The following is a 15,309-nucleotide window of genomic DNA, read 5'->3' as shown; positions in this document are numbered from 1 at the left end:
GATGCATACAATTAGTTTCTAATTTATATTTTTATACATTTGTCATTTCGCACCCTTTTATAGCTTGATAGGATGTATGAGGTATTTCGTTGTTGAAGGCTATTTGAACCTTTGTTTTACATTATCCTGAAAATCAGGTCCGTCAAAATGTACCGATTTTGGTTCAAAAATATATGTTATACTCCTCAAATGAAGCATCTTGAGGAGAAATCAGCTAAACGTTTTAATATATAGCAGTAATTTCCCTCTCAAAGTCAAACTGAAAATATGAGTTTGGCGTTATGACGTCGAAGTAAGGCGTCAAAGAAAAAAATTATAATAGCCTTTCAAGACGTCATAATTATTTGGACTAGTAGTGCATGGGTAATGTGACTGTCTTGTCCATGTGTCTATCTGGACCATGTGAAAATTGAAAACATGTGACTATCTGGACCATGTGACAATCGGAACCATGTGATTATCTGGACCATGTGACTATCTGAACCATTTGTCTATCTGGACCATGTGACAATCTGAACCATGTGTCTATCTAGTCCATGTGTCTATCTGGTACATGTGTCTATCTGGACTATATGTAGTTCGTTGTTCTTTTTCTATTTTCTATTTTCTTAAATGATTCTTGTGATCTTGGTTGGTGAGGTTAGTTGCACTGACCAACAATTGAAGAAAACAAAAATCCCGAACTCATATATAGAAAATTTCAAAACAAAAAGTCACTGAACAAATGACAAAATAAAAATTCCAAATACTTACACAAATAGATAATACCTTATTGATACCAGATAATTGCTTTTAGCATGTTTAGGAGTTATTTTCTAAATAGATATATTTTCTGTGTTTTCTGTGCAAATTTCATCCACAGATTTCTTTAAAATCACTGGTAATATTTCTCCAAGGCAAATTCAAAATAGAAAGTCCATAAACAAATGACAAAATAAAACTTCCAAATACTTAAATGAATGAATGAATAATAACTTATTTGTAATACCAGTCAGTGGCGTAGCTTACATGTATGCTCAGATGCTCAAGCATCCACATCATTTTGACAAAAAAAAAAAAAAAATATAATATATATATATATATATAATTGCATATGTTGTGTCTGAATGTAAGGGTGATGATATGTGAACATCGTGCAATCATTTCCAAAGCAGTATACGTGGTCTTTCCTTTAAGATCATTTATAGTTTATAATCGCAGAACAGTGCTGTCAACTTTTTCTACGTAAAAAGTCTACGTCTTAGCGCGTCGTCGGCAACGGCAAGCGCAGAGGATGATAATACGACCTGCAGACATGTTTGGTCTGAGATTGAACCAAGCGGAGCGATGACATAGCAACGTTACTAGTTAACAACGAACACATCATTGCCTGATATCGTTTCCTGTGACATTAAATACGACTGGTATTTATTATGGAGTGTGATTATTTCTGGGCTAATAAATACCCGTTTCAAACTTGGTACAATATTAATTTTATTTTCAAAAAAAGAGTTCAAAAGTCCCCGTAGTGCACATATTTTATCTATTAATATTAATATACAAGGGCAGTTACTAAAAAAAAGCATTTTCTTTCTTTTTTTTTAATTTAATATCTAAAGAGAAATAAAAGCTTCAGGCCAAATGCAATGGTATATCAATTATGATTTATATTTCCAGTGATATTTTTTGCCTTAAATTACTGGAGAATAAAGGCTTTTTCCCCCGGAGAAGAATCCCAATTTGAAAAAAAATGACTTAAAATTATTCCCAAAAAGACAACTTTTTTCTCAAACAGTGCAGTCAAGTAGTAATTGTGCATGAATACAAACTGAAAAACATGCCTAAAATGACTATATGTGCAGATTTGAAGGTCTATTTATGTATCATCACTGACAATAAGGGCTCTTATTTCAAATGAGGGTTTACCTCTTGAAAGGGGATCTGCTAATTGAAGTTCCAGTCAAATTCATGGTTTATTATAAATTTCCCAATTTGAAACAAATGACGAATATTTTCCCAATAAAAAAGGGTAGAGGTAGTTTTGAAAAAAGCCAACAATATCACTGATTTCAAAGGGGGCATAGTTGGTTAAATGATTTGATCAGGGCTTAATTTCGCGAGTTTCAAAGACATTGCTGATGATATAAATTTCACAAAAATCTGGCAGCACATGACGGACGCCCGGCATTTCTGTCCCCTGCAACGCGTTAAGACAAGTAATAAAAAATCCTATGTGGAGGCTCAAATTCCGAGAAAGGGGCAGCCTATATTTTGAAGTTCCATATACAAAAGGGCCTTTGTATAATGGGTCCATTTTGAGATTTCATATTTCAATTGGATGTGAAACTTTAACATCACATATTACTGTATCTAATGATGGTAGTTACGAGAAAACAACAAAATTCTGTTAGAAACTTATATATTGATTGGTATTTTGAAATTAAACAAAAATCTAGCCATTGTCGGATTGTAGGGGGAGTACACCTGTATACAAGAAAAACGTCTGAAAAAAGTGCATAAAAGGTCCTAATAAATTTTCGCAAAACAGTTTCGCATCCACATCATTTTAACCCTGTCTACGCCACTGCCAGTATATATCTTTTTGGGTATTATTTTCCTAATAGATATATTTTCTGTGTTTTCTGAGCCAATTTCGTTAATACATTTCTTTGAAATTCAATGGTAATAATGTTTCTAACATAAATAATTTACTAAATCAGATTCCGTATATATCATGATTATATTTCACTGTTTTCAAAACTTGATCTTAATGCATTTATGCACTATACTTATCTTTGAACTTACAGCACTAACTGTGCTGTGTAAACAGAATTTCCAGAAGTCTTATATAGGTCAAATTATAGGCTTCGATGCTGGAATTTCACGCTGCATTGAAGACCTGTTGGTGACCTTCTGCTGTTGTCTTCTCTATGGTCGGGTTGTTGTCTCTTTGACACATTCCCCATTTCCATTCTCAATTTTATTCGCTAAAATATCGATACTTTTGAATCCAACAATTAAGAATATACTGAATCACTTTAGCGCTTCATCTGACTTAAATCTTTAGTGATTGGCTATGCACAACCAATAAAGCAGCACTTTAATCATTGTCATAAACTGGTGATTTTGTTGCAGAGTAACTTGTATTCGACATCAATATCAATGACACACACTTTTTAAAAGAGGTTGTATTCAAATACTAACAAGATGTGTAATTTGTCTTATGTATTTATATATATTTTTTTTATTTTCATATCAAGATTTCAAGATTTCGTTATAAAAGGTAACTCTCTGTAGTAGAATGAATGAAATGGCACCGGACTTAATGTCTTGTTATGAATATATTCTTCTAAACAGTCCATAGCCAAGTATTGATAATCCGGGTAAAATTTATTAGCAAAAAGTTCCTTCAAATCACCAACTCCATAAATGCAAATGTACCGAACAATCTTACCATGACACCGGTTTCTTGGTGGCCATGAGGCATAAACGGCAAGCCATGGCTTCTTTTCTGGATTGCCTGTTTACAAAAAATAATAAATTATTGTTATAATAACGCTCTCAATTCCTAAACCTATTTGTCTTTGTATTGTTTTATGTTCTAGTGCAGAAGTCTGAATTTAAAAAGTCAATAAACAAATCTTCATTACACACCTAACAACAAATGTATGTGAAATAGCAAAGGAATATAAACTCATCATAGATACCAGGATTAAAATTTTGTATTTACGCAAGACGCGCGTTTCGTCTACAAATGACTAATCAGTGACGCTAGAGATGTTTAGAGTAAGTTTCAATGTATATGTCGTGTACAAGTTGTGATTTTGTACAGGTTATAACATGTACAAAAGTACCTCGTACATGTTATAACATGCACAAAATATTGCTTAAAAATGGTTTTAACTTGTACAAAATTGTAAAAATATGTCTCTATTAATATTACACACATGCTATTAACCTCAATAATGATATACAAAAAATCTTCTGCAAACCTGTTTTTATACGCCCGTCTAAGACGGGACGTATTATGGTATACCGTTGTCCGTCCGTCCGTCTGTCTGTCCGTCCGTCGTCCACACTTCGGACAATTTCAAAAAAACTAATAAATGTACAAATTATTTTTGCAAAGGCATAAAGTCAAGCTAAAAGGGCAACGGGCGTATCATACGCTTATAGCGCAGCTCTTTAGAGCATAGTGATCACAGAGTATAACAAATTTTTGTATTGCTTCATATATGTCTTTATGTTTATCTACCGAATAGACATAATAGCTATTAGTATTATTAGTGTGTTGTATATCACATGTAAATCTAGATGCTAAGCAGTGGAAGCTATAACACGATTACAGGGAAATGCAATTCAACATATTACATCTGTTATATTCCTGACTTGGTACAGACATTTTCAAATGTAGAAAATTGTGGATTGAACCTGGTTTTATAGCGCTAAATCTCTCACTTGAATGACAGTCGCATTAAATTCCGTTATATTTACAACGATGCGTTAACAAAACAGACATAACAGGTAAAATTGTCAAAATAGGGGTACAGCAGTCATCACTGTGTCAAAATCTAAAAAAGACAACAGTTGGTTATGCATATTCAAATAAAAAAACTCATTTAAAAGCGAGACTAAGTGATTCGACAGAGTAAACGTTTCCTTTAAGGCCTACATCACCTGTAATGTAAGATGCAATTCATATTTAAAACTACGAAAGCCGTACTAGCTTTATTTTTACCATTTTGAAATATATCTGTCACATAAGACCATGAGTAAATTTTATTTGTAGCTGCTAAAATTATACCACCCTTTCTTTTGTATTGCACATCTTGATAGAGGGTCGCTACTCACAAGGAAGCTATAAAATCAAGAGTTCAAAATGGTAAAGTTGAAATCATTCCGTCGTAAATTTTACGGACGCCATCACGAGTTGGTTGACTGTTATGGAATAACCGTTTCACTAATGATATTGGATATGTTCCTTATGTAGTAACTACAATCCCCTGTACTTTCATGAATGTGACCTGCCGTACTATTTACCGGATTTGTAATAACATGAAAAACACGACGTGTGCCACATGTGAAGCAAGCTCTTCACCTGAGATCACCCCTAGTTTTTTCGGGTTCGTGTTACTTATGCTTTAGTTTTATATGTTGTGTCATGTGTATTATTGTTTGTCTGTTTGTCTTTTTCATTTTTAGCCATAGCGTTGTCAGTTTATTTTCGATTTATGAGTTTGACTGTCCCTCTTTTGGGGAAGAAGTCAAAAATTGTGTTACAACTTGTGTCTAATCCCTTTAGCTACTTTGCAAATGAAATGTTAAATATCGATATGCGTAATGCTTAACATAAGTAAATTCAACATGAATGAATAAAGTGTAGCAAATAAACTCATCATAGATAGATAACAGGATTAAAAATGTATATTTAAGCCAGACGCGGGTTTCGTCTACAAAGTACTCATCAGTGACGGTCGAATCAAAAAATGTTTAAAAGGCCACATGAAGTACGAAGTTGAAGAGCATTGAGGACCAAAAGTTCCTAAAAGTTTTGCCAAATACAGCTAAGGTAATATATTCCTGAGGTAGAAAAGCCTTAGTTTTTCAAAAATTCAAAGTTTTGTTAACAGTTAATTTATAATTATGAACATATCAATGATAACTCAAGTCAACACAGAAGTGCTGACTACTGGGCTGGTGATACCCTCGGGGAAATAAATCTCCACCAGCAATGGCATAGTTATCAAAGGACCCAGGCTTATAATTTTTCCACTATATAAGACTCATCATTGACACTCAGATCAAAATGGTTAGAAACCCAAACAAGTATAAAGTTGAAGAGCATTGAGGATCCAAATTTTCAAATTATTGTGCCAAATACGGCTCAAGTCATCTATGACTGGGATAAGAACATCCTTTATATTTCGAATAATTCATATTGCATTTCGAACAGTATCACCAGATACATTCATTAATATACAGATATTTTTGTAATCGCAAATAATACATCTCGCTGTTTTTTTCTTAAAAAAATGCACAAATGAATGCAGGCAATAATTTCTGAATGTACTGCACTATCATAAGTATTTAACTTAAGACAATAACAATCAAAACCAAGCAGTAAACAAAGACTCACAAAACCAAAGGACATTTACAGCAACAGTTATAAATAATAAATAAGAAACAACACGAACTCCACTAAAAACCGGGAGTGAAATCAGGTGCTCCGGAAGGGTAAACATTTCCTGCGCCGTATACGGCACCCGTCGTGTTATTTCTTTGTTCAGTTAAAGTCATAGGACGATTGATTTTTTTTTCTTCTTTTCGTCAAATGGGGGATCATTCAAGACATACTATTTGGCTTTCGTTCCTTTCTGTTCTTTGATTGAGAATTGTAATTGCACTAAGATAGACTTTTGTATTATCAATTCTTTAGGCAGTTGAAATTTGTTTCTTTTGCCTTTCAGGAATTATCGAATACAAAGCATATTAACTTTTGTAATTCTACTTTTGTAGACCAAACGCGCGTCTGGCGTAAATACAAAATTTAAATCCTGATATCTATGATGAGTTTATTCATAGTTGTTCGCCAGAAAGTTATTTAATTAAATACAAAGAAATGAATGTATCTTACAAAAAGGGATGTTATTGCTGTTCTCTATATTACATCGATAACGGATATTTAACGATATTTTTAATCTAAATTTGTCGATAACTGCACTGCTATTTTTAAGTGGCAACACATTTTTTAAGGATTGTGACCATACTGGTCAAATTCGGGCGAGTCTAGTGTGGATTCGTGCACGTATTTTAAACCTATATCTCGTATTGAATTGCTAAACTGATAAAGCTAAAATATGTAATATGATTTCATATGAACATATCAAGAAGAGATATAGTTAGAAAACTGTTGTCAAGTCATTAAAGATTGCAAACTGGTTCAGTGATTTTTGCATCGGATTCTTCCGTTTTGTGCTCTTTGGTAGGGTTGTCTCTTTGACACATTCCCCATTTCCATCCTAAATTTTATTAGTTATTAATTTTCGCCAACCTCCATTAGCCTTTACCTATGCCCAGATCAATGTGGCTGGTTTATTTAATTTCATAGGCTGATTGAAACGCGTAACACAATAATACTACAATATTGGTTATCTCACCTATGAAGCGCCCAGGAGCTTTCAGAATATCGTTATGATTCAATGTAGCCCAGTAGTATTCATCAGGACTCTCAATGTCCTCCATATACTTTAAAACGGCTTTAGCCTTTTTGTCGTATATCACATATTTGACAAATTCACGACTAAATATACCATATGCACTGCCTTTTACAAAATTTGCATTGAATGGTAACTTTCCATTCTTCGGACCTATACGCTTCAAAGTATTATTGATATATTCATAACTGTATTTAAAGCGATAATATTTGAGTCTGCTTGTAATTCCTTCAATGTCATTAGCACCGTTGTAAATTTTCAGTATTTTTACCATTTCTAAATTTGTTTTCAAGGGAAATTGTTGGTGAGGTAAATTAATGAAATATTTCCATTTGTTTGATTTTGACAAGAGATCAGCCATACAATTAATATCTGCTCTCAGCCTCGATACATGGTTGTAAATCACGTCTTCAGTCTTTGAAACAATGAAAACATTGCTTAAACAATTAGCTATCTTCATCAAGGCTTTTTGCAATTCTTCTGAAGAGCTGTTGTCTATGTGGATACAATAGAAATTATGGGGGCGATAGATTGTTCGAAGCAAACGTTCAGTTTGATCAACATCTTTAAATGTCAAAATACTAAATGCTATCGGAAACTCTCTTTCTTCTTCAATCACTGTGTAGGCATTGTATCGAAAACGATTAACGAAATTATTACAGTTATTAGTTTCAGTAATATATTCCTCTTCTGTTATTCTCTTTGGCTGATTAAATTTCATATATCTATTGGCTTTTGCTATTTCTTTTTCGTCGCCTTCAATAATTTTACGACAATTCACAGTTCTGTTTATTCGCAAAAATGGTGGGAATTGATATTTTGCAATGTGCTTATCAAAACGAGGTATATTAGCATGTGTTTGTCTCGTAAATGTCTCAACATTATAATCATTGAATCTTTTGATTTTTTTTAATGTCATACTAGTATATATGTTTTCCGGGGACAAAAGTTCCTGAATTGCTGTATAGAAACTAAAGAACACAGTTATGCAAACTATGAGTAGAAGCCTTCTATTTCTCCTCATATTTATGTAATAGTGATGCCCTCTATTAGCAGCTGAAGTTGCATCCAAATTTTGCAATTTTCATGAAAAGTATAAAAAAAAAAATAGTAGGTGTAAGCAGCAAAAATGAGTAGCAAAATGAAATCTACAAATAAGTGTAACTGTCTCGAAATAAAACACCAAAAGCATGTCATGTCATTTTTACATTTTGGTTATTTTTTTTTAAAACCTTAATAAAAAGAGGGAAAGCAAAAAACAGACAAATTGACGAACACGAATGGTCAAAGTTGTCAGTTGACTATTATCCTCAATTTAATAAATATCAAAATGCAAGGTGAGCGATTTAGATTTTAGTTTACTTGATATCGCAGGATAAACGATGTCTGTTTAAAATGCATGTTGTCTCTGTGACATATGCCTCATTTCCATTCTCAATTTTATTGTTTGCACTTCTTGTGGATACACATGGTTTTGTTACTAAACGGACATACTAGAATGCCAGTGTATAAATGTCACAGTAACTTTCGTTGAATGTCAGAATACGTTGTTCCTACGCCACGGGTGCGTTTGATACGTTCATAGAGCGCTTAAACTACAGCATATGCGTATGTTACAAACATGCCCGCATACGTCCAAGTAAAAGTCGAACAATCTCGAGGCGTATACAACGTGTCCTTCACGTGTCTTAAACTTATCTGTAGGATTTTCCAAACGCGCTTGTAACGTATGTAATACATGCGTATAGCGAAGATGTAAACGTTTGAAAAACGCTAGAGGTAGATGAAAATGTGTATGCTGCCTAAAATTTCCTGAATCAAAGCGTTCACCAAGCGTATACCTTTGTATTTCGACATACTTTAAACTTGTGCAACGTGCGTTTAACGATTGCGTAGCATTCCTCTTGCGGCAGCTTACGTATACTTATTTATTCAATTTGCTCTGTAAGTATGTGCACGTTGGTCTATACACCAATTTGTGATGCGGGTATTACTATTTTGATCTGAGAATTACTGATGAGTATTAAGTAAACAAAACGCGCGTCCGGCCTATCAAATGTTAAGCCTCTTATCTTTGGTGGCTAATTGATCATTCTTTTGATCAAGATATGCACATTTATTACACAAAATAATAGAATTGAATTATAAAAATATATTGGCAAGTTCAACAGACACCCCCCCCCCCCCCCCCCAAAAAAAAAAAAAACAAACAAACAACTAATTTCGATCTTAACTTTTTAAATTGAAAAGTATATATCTATATTCATATTAGTGGGAAAAAAGTAGTATATATTTTCAATATTTATTTATTTTACACATGTTACAGACATATTTATTTTCTCATTGATTTCTTTCAACCATGCATAATCAATATACATTGTATGAAGTACATTATTTATTATTGTGACATGTGTAAATCAGCATAAATATATACATTTGTAGAAAATCTAATTACATATATAAAATTCTCAGTCCAATGGACCAATAAGTCATCTTATTATATAAAATAAGTATTATCTATGAAGGTCATAATTATCTCTTTTATCAATCATGTTATTGAAGGTAAATCCAGAAAAGCGCTTCAAACGCAAGGAATTATTAAACGTGTTGTTTTCATTTTTTTATTGAAAATTAAGTTGGATTTTATTCACAGTAATTTTACATTGTTTAAATATGTTTAAAGGATGATACAAATAATAGTCCTCTTCATCCCGATTGTGATCATCCTAACCTGCAACAGAGTCAAATTAAGACATGTAGGTTATCAGTTTCAAGATAACAGAGTAGTCGTCTCACTTCAACTTCTGAAGCAAGGTTGTCGACTCTCCAAACCTTTCCGAAGTCCTGTGTTAAATGGATTGCTAATTTCATATACTTCAGTCCTTAAGTTGTTCTCACATGTACATTTCCCAATCACTCACACCCTCCTCTCTCTCCTTTACTCACTCACATTATTATTCCTCTCTCACTCTCTTTCGTTCACTAGTCACACTACTACTTTTCTCTCTCTCTCGTTCACTCACTCGAAGTTATCTCTCTCATACTCTCATTCGTATTACACTCACTGACTCACAATCTCACTACTATTTCTTCCCTTTCTCTGGTTCAGTCACTCACAGTCTCACTACTATTTTTCTATCTCTTAAGGAGTTAATATCTACGACTATTGTTACGTGACGTTGCAAACAATCTTGGGATGAAGTTTCGGGAATAGTAGTGTAGAGCACTAGAAAAATCAAAAATTTGAATATTTCTTCAAAATTTTAAAGATTGTTACTTTGGAGTTGGAATTAAAAAGTTTTTAAGAACTCTCATCTGATTGACACCACTGATTTGATATATATATCATCACAAAATTTCTGAAGGCCAAATAAAGACCAAAGGTGGTTTTTGCAATATTAAATCACAATTTGAAAAAAAACACAGATAATTTTCATTGTATCATCTTTTAAACATATATATTTAAACAATGTAAATCTACTGTGAATAAAATTTCACTTCAGTTGTTAATAGAGGGCAACACTTTTTTCATAAATATGAGGCAAAATAGATGGCTTCTATTAATAATTTGCATAACTGTGTTCTTTAGTTTCCAATGTATACTAGTATAAGATTGAAAAATAACAAAAGACTCAATGGACATAATGTTGAGACATTTCCGTATCAAACACATGCTCATATAACTCGTTTGATGCGCACATTGCAAAGTATTGATTATGCATGGTTGAAAGAAATCAATGAGAAAAATTCATATGTCTGTAACATTTGTAAAATAAATAACAATGAAAGTATATACTACTTACTTACCACCACTATGAATATAGATATAAACTTTTCGATTTAAGAAGGTAAGAACGAAATAAGTTGTTGGTGGGGGTCTGTTAAACTTTCCAATATTTTTGTTATTCATTTCTATTACTTTGTGTAGCAGTTGTACATGATCAAAAGAAGGGTTACTTAAGCCCCAGTCTCACTAGACCACGATCGCACTACTCTCACCGATATCTAAAATAAATTTAGATCGTGGTGAGGTCGCGCTACGAGTGGCATGAAAATGACAATTTTCGTTGCTTTCACAATGCTACTATGTCCTCATTACGCTTCTACAACGATCCCGCTACGATTATACCACGTTCTCACCGCGCTTATTCTGCGACCTCCCAAAGCATATCAAGATCTTCCTACGCTCATCACGTTCTCTATAGGTTAAAAGGAAGTAAATAAAGATGACTGGCGCCACCTGGATTTTACATCCAAGATAATAGGTAGAAGTAAATTTATTTTCTGCTGCCTTGGTAATTAGAAATTAAAATTGAAATAGTGAGAAATGGGTGTTGGCCATTGGTGTAGAAATAGCGAGAAATTTAGAGAAAACTCTCTGTGACAAGCAACATTTTCTGTGCCAAATAAAGCAAGGGGTGTTCTTCATTCATACTATTTCGAAAATTCCGGAACCGTTGAGTACCCTTAAAAAATGCCATTTTTCTATCAAAAAAGCTGCGGCACCATATGTGTTTGACCATTGTAATTACACCCAAAGGTGTTGATAATTCAGAATTCGAAATTTTTTTCAATGGATCTTTGATAGCGAAAAGGCAGGACCAAATAAGGCTACCATTGTCGCCTATGTAAATAATTACTTCCTTGTAACCACTACGACCATACAACGAGTTATCTGATTGCAGCACGATCTTACCATGCTTTTTTAAAAGGATTATAGTACGTTCTTACCACGATAATACTACGTTCATACCGCGATCTTACTGTACGTTATCAGTAATAACGTCAACATCGTATTCCATATCAATACAATTCCATTCCTTCTATTGCTGAATAATACAAAGATTTCTCGAAAACAATCTTTTGCTGGTCCATAAAGTTCAAGTAACGATATTTTAGTGAACGATAGCAGAGATGACACAGATGTGTCAATATATATAGAAAGATGTGGTATGAGTTCCAATGAGACAACTCTCCATTCAAGTAACAATTTATAAAATTAAACATTTACAGGCCAAGGTACGGCCTTCAACACGGAGCCTTGGCTCACACTGAACAGCAAGCTATAAAGGGCCCTAAAAATTACTAGTGTAAAACCATTCAAACGGGAAAACCAACGGTCTAATCTATATAAACGAGAAGCATGATTGAGCCGTTAGATAAAATGAACCAGAACTACATACAGACAAACAAAACCTGGAGATATATAATACATATGTGAAAATGACAATGAGAATGATGGTCGTAGTATGAACGTAGTCAGGTCGTAAGAAGAGCGTGATGAGGACGGCAAAAGCGTGCTAGAATCGTACTATGGTCTTGAACAGCGTGGTGTAAACGTGGTATAGTCGTGGTGGAAGCGTAGTTGGGTCGCGGTGATAACGTGATGGTCGTAGTGGGGTCGTAATAACGTCGCTGTGTGATCGTAGTGCAGTCTCTCCAAATAGAATCACGCTTTTGATACGCTCTCGCTAAGATGGTACATCGACCTTTGCGATCTTACTGCTACCTTAGTGCGCTCTCACTACGCTTCTACTACGACCTTATTTCGCCACGACCTCACCACGATTGTTTTGAACATGTTCAAAGTTGGCCACGCTCATCACGATCTTGAAGACCTCACCACGACCGTATTATGACCATACTGCGATCTACACGATCGTACTACGATCATCAAAATTTAATTTTTTTTCACAGATCGTAGTGCAATCGTGGCCTAGTGGGACTGCGGTATTAGTTATCAAAGATACCAGGCCTATAATTTGATACGCCAGACACGCGTTTTGTCTACATAGCATTCATCAATAATGCTCAGATCAAAATAGTAATACCTGTATTACTCATTGGCGTATAGACCGACGTGCACCATACCTACAGAACAAATTGAATAAGTATACGTTGCATAAGTTTAAATTATGTCGAAATGCAAAGGTATACGCTTGGTGAACTTTTTAAATCCAGAAAATTTTATGCAGCATACAAATTTTTATCTACCTCTAGCGTTTCGTATACCTGTTCGCTGCACAAACGTATTACACACGTTAAAAGCGCGTTTGCAAAACACTACAGATAAGTTTAAGACACGTAAAGGACGCGTTGTATACGCCTCAAGATTGTTCGACTTTTACTTGGACGTATTCGGGGAATGTTTGTAACATACGCACGTTGTAGTTCAGCGCTCTATGAACGTATCAAACGCACATGTGGCGTAGGAACAAAGTATTCTAACATTCAACGAAAGTTGCTGTGACATTTATACAGGGGCATATTAGTATGTCCGTTTAGTAACAAGACCATGTGTATCCACAGTAGTGCAAACAATAAAATTGAGAATGAAAATGAGTAATGCAGTGTATATAAAGTGTGAATCCTGTTTGTTTATTTCACTGTCGTATGCGAGTAGGTCTTTTGTAGAATTAAGGATGACGGGAAAAAACTTCGTTTGTTTACTTTTTGAAAATACGAAATAACTGATTTCAATGTATTTTTAACACAATTTCATTAGAAGATAACTTTCTAATGTATAATAACAGAATTGAAGTCCAAAAAAGTATAAATGTTTGCTAACTCTTATTCACACTGCTTAAGCAAACATTTCTGCAAACAAAGCAAGCAAGCTAACTACACCTTTAAACAACAAGCCTTTATGAGGTTTTATAAGTACGTGCTGTATATTAAGACCGAAATCGAAAACTGCTTTCGGTGACGTGGATTTGCTTAGCTGTCCAAGATATATTGTATAGAATAATGGCATATCATAGGAAAGGATACAATTAATCCTTTTTGTAGATCTGGGTCTGAAAAAATTCCAGAGGAAATAGAATTGACAATATAAGCAATAAATGCCATTTTTACGGAATTTATTGATATATTACCTCTGACTTTCACTCACTAAGTATGAATATATATAATCAATCCTTCTGACTTCATAATTTTTGTTAAAGAGTCGACTATATGATGAAAAGTTATAAATATCCTTCTTTGAAAATGCATCGCCTATACAATAATAATGAATCGCTCTACAGTGAAAGTCTAGTATCATTATTCGGCAGTAAACATGAATCGCATCACACAAACAGCATAGTGGAATTTGATTCAATATTAACAAGCTGTACAACAAAACCTGTTTTGAAGTTATACAACATTATTAATCATGTTAAAAGGTACATTTTTATGCATGTGAAACTTAACTGTTGCTTTTAAATCTCTTGCACGCTCTGTTTGTAAATATTCTTAATATTTGTCTATTTGTGTATCATTTTTTAAACCTGGATGGCTGTGGGCGCAATTAAAACCCGTTCGCATTAAATACCTTGATTATGAATTTATAAAAACAGGACATATTGTACATCATTTCTTGTTTTATACAAAAATCATGATTTTGTCGTCTGTTTATTTATCATTCTACATAAGAAATTCATCACGGATACAGTGAAAATGACATTTCAGAATTCGCACATTACATACACTGTAATATGTGACAGAGACAACATGCATTTTAAACAGACATAGTTTATCCTGCGATATCAAGTAAACTTAAATCTAAATTGCGTACTTTTCATTTTGATATATAAAGATAATAGTCAACAGACAACTTTTGATCATTCTTGGTCGTCATTTTGTTTGTTTTTAGTTTCCCTCTTTTTATAAAGGTTTCAAAAAATATAACCAAAATGCAAAATGACATGAAAGGTTTTGGGTGTTTTCAAGAAATACAAAATTACAAAAGAAAATGATAAGTAAAAGTCCATTACTCTTTATTTCGAGACAGTAACACTTATTTATAGATTTCATCTTGCTACACATTTTTACTGCTTACACTAACTAATTTTTTTACACTTTTCATGACAATTGCTAAAATTGGGATGCGACTTCAGGTGTTAATAGAGGGCAACACTATAACATAAATATGGAGAGAAATAGAAGGGTTCTACTCATAATTTGCATAACTGTGTTCTTAAGTTTCCATAGAGCAATTCAGGATTTTTTTCATTTGGAAAATTTGGAAAATATGTACACTAGTATTAGATTAACAAAAGTCAAAACATTCAATCGACATAATGTGGAGACGTTTACGAGACAAACACATGCTAATATAACTCGTTTTGATGCGCAT

General features: G+C 33.6%; 1 protein-coding gene across 1 annotated transcript; it reads right to left on the bottom strand.

Annotated features, from left to right (window-relative positions):
* Positions 1-3,242: 3,242 nt before the first annotated feature.
* Positions 3,243-7,914, bottom strand: LOC143046549 (beta-1,3-galactosyl-O-glycosyl-glycoprotein beta-1,6-N-acetylglucosaminyltransferase-like). The gene is made up of 2 exons (XM_076219707.1): positions 7,137-7,914; positions 3,243-3,499 (listed from the first exon to the last, which is right to left on the bottom strand). Exons 1-2 carry the CDS (start codon positions 7,912-7,914, stop codon positions 3,243-3,245), a joined length of 1,035 nt encoding a protein of 344 aa, XP_076075822.1.
* Positions 7,915-15,309: the final 7,395 nt, after the last annotated feature.

The sequence above is a fragment of the Mytilus galloprovincialis genome, chromosome 9, assembly GCF_965363235.1.
Source record: "Mytilus galloprovincialis chromosome 9, xbMytGall1.hap1.1, whole genome shotgun sequence".
Taxonomy (NCBI): Eukaryota; Metazoa; Mollusca; class Bivalvia; order Mytilida; family Mytilidae; genus Mytilus; species Mytilus galloprovincialis.
This window is presented reverse-complemented; position numbering and strand designations above follow the sequence as displayed.